The sequence below is a fragment of the Triticum dicoccoides genome, chromosome 4B (genome assembly GCF_002162155.2).
Source record: "Triticum dicoccoides isolate Atlit2015 ecotype Zavitan chromosome 4B, WEW_v2.0, whole genome shotgun sequence".
Classification (NCBI taxonomy): Eukaryota; Viridiplantae; Streptophyta; class Magnoliopsida; order Poales; family Poaceae; genus Triticum; species Triticum dicoccoides.
Genome location: NC_041387.1, coordinates 89107334 through 89110997, shown reverse-complemented (window position 1 = coordinate 89110997; position 3664 = coordinate 89107334). Strand labels below are relative to the sequence as shown.

Here is a 3664-nt window from a genome sequence, read left to right as displayed (position 1 = left end):
CCAGATTTAGCCATTGCTAGCTGGTCCAACTGCCTCTGCCGCCTCCATCCACCCCCCACCCCGCCGGCGATGCTATTGTACACCGTCCAGTTCCTCTGCTCCGTGGTCGCTGCTTTCGCCCGCCTCGTCCGCGTCCTCCGCAAGGCCATGGCATCCGTCCTCTGCTCCCCGCCGGTCTCCCTGCCCGCCACCACCTCCCCTGCGTCGTCCGCGCCGCTCTCCATGTGGAGGAAGGCGCACCCGGCTCTCGGCATCACCGTAGGGGATGCGCTGCGTGAGCGTGACCAGAGGGAGGCCAGGGAGCAGCTGCTGATTGCGCCGGCGGTGGACGCTTTTGCGGCGTGCAACGGCAGTGGTGTCGGCGCGCAGCAGGTCGAGTCCGCGAAGAAGGCGGCGCGGGGTGCGAGGAAGAGGCCGTCGATGCTGGTCATACCCGTCGCTCCTGAGGCCGTCGAGGTGGCGGCTGGCTGGGGGGCGGTTGTGGCCGAGAAGGAGGCCGAGGTGGAGGTGGAGGGGGAAGGGTTTTGGTTGGCGAGCAGGAGAGGGGCGAGACATGCAATGGAGGATGCATATGGCGTGATCGCTCAGAAAGTTGGAGGAGATTCCCAGCTGGTAAACTTCTTTTCTCATTGATCGATATCTTCTCTTCAGACTTCGGGTGGATCATCATCATGCCTGCATTTTTCCTTGCATCATAGTAAAGGCGGTGCACTTTAACTTGAGTTCAGTTTTGGAAGGACAAAATCGCTTCTGGAAGTTTATGAAAATCCAACAAAATCATACTGTAGATGCTAGCTATGGCCTCAATTATATGGATGTACTAAATTTTTGTTTTAAGAAAATATGACCATTTATGACAAGTGTACAAAGGTAAACAGTTTTTCTATTTCTCGGGGGAGAGAAATAACTATTTTGTAAGTCACCTATGAGAACCATCATACTTTAGGACACTTACATGTAAAACAAATATTAGATAACCTTGCTCTGATGTATTTCTAAGAATGAGCCATGGGTCACCCCAAAGTTAAGAGATCATCATTTACAACTAGCGAAAAGAGTAGCCCATTTGATGTTTCATTTTCATAGATCAATGGTTAGTAGCAACATATATACTATATGCATGATTGTTTTTCCAGAATTTTAAAATCAAATACACAATTTTTCCTTCGTAAAAATCGTCTAAAGGGGTAAAGGTTCCCCAAAATATGAACTTTTTTCATCATAAATTAGTCTATCATTTTTACTGCTAAGTACAAACTCCCTCCATTTTTGTATACATACCCACTTCATTTTTTGTGATATAATTTTGGTTAACAAAAGATGGGTTATATGTCATAAAAAATATAGCATTGAAAAGTTATATGAACTGTGCATTCAGTGACATACTTTTTATGTCATATAACTTACATTTTGTTGGTAAAACTAATGACCTTGTATATAAAAATTTGAGGGAGTTGCACATTTGTGCAAACAGTGTAGGGAGACGTTGACTTTTGTGCTGAACGTGGCACTAGTTATGATTTGGAATAAGCACCCTTATCTTGTTGAACTGACTCAGTCAGAGTACACATGACATAGGCAATAAAGATGTACGCCGCCCAACAAGGGAATAACAAAATGCTTTCGTCGTTGCAGGCATTCTACGGTGTGTACGACGGACACGGCGGCCGCGCAGCGGTGGACTTCGTCTCCGACCACCTCGGCAAGAGCGTGGTCGCTGCTGTGCTGGCCACGACGACGGAGGAGGCGCAGGAGGCAGAGCCGTCGTCGTGGTCGACGGATGCTGTCTCGGCGGCCATCAGAGCCGCCTACTTGGCCACCGACAGCGAGCTCGTGAAGCAGGTGTGTACTTTTGTTTTTACCAGGTCCATCTCTCTTGTCCGAGTTGAACGCGTCAACGCATGCAGACTCCTCCTGCTGTGCGATGCGTGTTGCATGCCGACAATGGCGATGTCCACTACTACTCCGTTAGGGTTTGTTCGTTGCTATGATTGCGACAGAGAAAGATGCTGGCTTAGATTGTACTACAAGTGCTCCCTTCGCCGTGTCCCAGGTGCCCAGGTGTCGCCTCTGGTGACTGGCGATTGCTACGTTCGACAGCTATGTTAATGTTAGCATGCGCCCACGCGCACCATTGTTTTCAATTCAGAGTTCAAATCCGTTTGATGCTGAAAGTATGAATCAAACTGTCTGAATTTGGAGTTAAAATGGAAAACCTGTAACTAGGAACAACTGAGAGGACAAAAACGTAGTATCTTCTTTTTCTAGTAGAAATGTTAATGACACGTTGCAGGAATTTAACTCTTTGTTTGTCCATCGTGAACGCAGGGCCTGAGAGGTGGCTCATGTGCCGCAACGGCGCTGGTCAAGGACGGCGACATCTACGTGGCGAACCTCGGCGACTGCCGTGCCGTCATGTGCCGCGACGGCGTGGCGACTGCCGTGACCTCCGACCACACCGCCGCGAGGGAGGACGAGAGGTCCCGCATCGAGAACTCGGTACGCACATGCGCACATATATATTCAGTAAACCTGTCATGCATGCACACAAGACGCAACGTCACACCGATCGTCGAGAAGAAAGGCAGCTGACTGACAGCCAAAATTCGTGCAGGGTGGCTACGTGAGCTGCGGCAGCAACGGCATGTGGAGGGTGCAGGACTGCCTGGCCGTGTCGCGGGCGTTCGGCGACGCCGACCTCAAGCGGTGGGTGATCTCTGAGCCGGAGATCAGGAGGCTTCCCCTCACCGCCGGCTGCGAGTTCCTCGTCCTCGCCTCCGACGGCCTCTGGAACAAGGTGTCCAACCAGGAGGCGGTGGACGCCGTCTCGAGGAGCAGCGCCGGTCGTGACTCCACAGGGTGCTGCAAGGAGCTCGTGGACATGGCGCGGTGTAGAGGGAGCAGGGATGACATCATCGTCATGGTTGTCGACCTCAAGAGGTTCACGATATAGCACGACGAATGAACCAGACGGAGAGGATGCATACTCGCAACATTTTTGGGAACAAGGGCAGAGCTCTGCAAATCGTTGAGGAAGAACGTGAGCACCCGTGCGGATAATTAGCATTTTTTTGGAACTGAATCCTGGTGAGCGAGGACAATAATCCTGCTGACCGGCCTCGGATCTTTGGGGCAGAGTATGCAGAGAAGGGTGTCACGGAGAAGGTTGGACTAACAAATCAAAGCTGATGAGGGAGAGATGAAGACGGGGATGGTGAACTGTAGAGAGCTCCTAAATTTATCACCTGTACATATGCATATGTTTGTTTTTTCGTTTAGGAGCAAATTTATATCTCCAATGTCTTTTTGTCCCTGTATATGTATGTATATCACCTGCATGCTTGTGCTAAAACGAAATCGATGGTGTGGACACACTGCAACTGCAGAAGATTTCGAGTAACTTTTTTTCTTTGAGTTGGGAAGATCTGGAGTAACTAACCGCCAGCATACTCCGTCCAACTGGACACTATTTGTGAGGCATTCAGAATCTTCTATCTTTATATAATTAAAATAGAAGTCAAACAAGCCATCACATTCATCCACATATATTAAATTATATCACACCATTAATTTTGAAGATTAATGGCCAAGATTTAAAGATGTAACGTCACATACAAATATATGTGTATATGCCTTTTTTGGAACATAGAAACTTGTCATGTAC

General features: G+C 49.1%; 1 protein-coding gene across 1 annotated transcript; it reads left to right on the top strand.

The window, feature by feature from the left end:
- LOC119293401 (probable protein phosphatase 2C 74) lies at window positions 1–3400 on the top strand. The gene is made up of 4 exons (XM_037571891.1): window positions 1–612; window positions 1636–1842; window positions 2329–2499; window positions 2615–3400. Exons 1-4 carry the CDS (start codon window positions 70–72, stop codon window positions 2951–2953), a joined length of 1260 nt encoding a protein of 419 aa, XP_037427788.1. The 5' UTR covers window positions 1–69; the 3' UTR covers window positions 2954–3400.
- The last annotated feature ends 264 nt before the right edge of the window (window positions 3401–3664 follow it).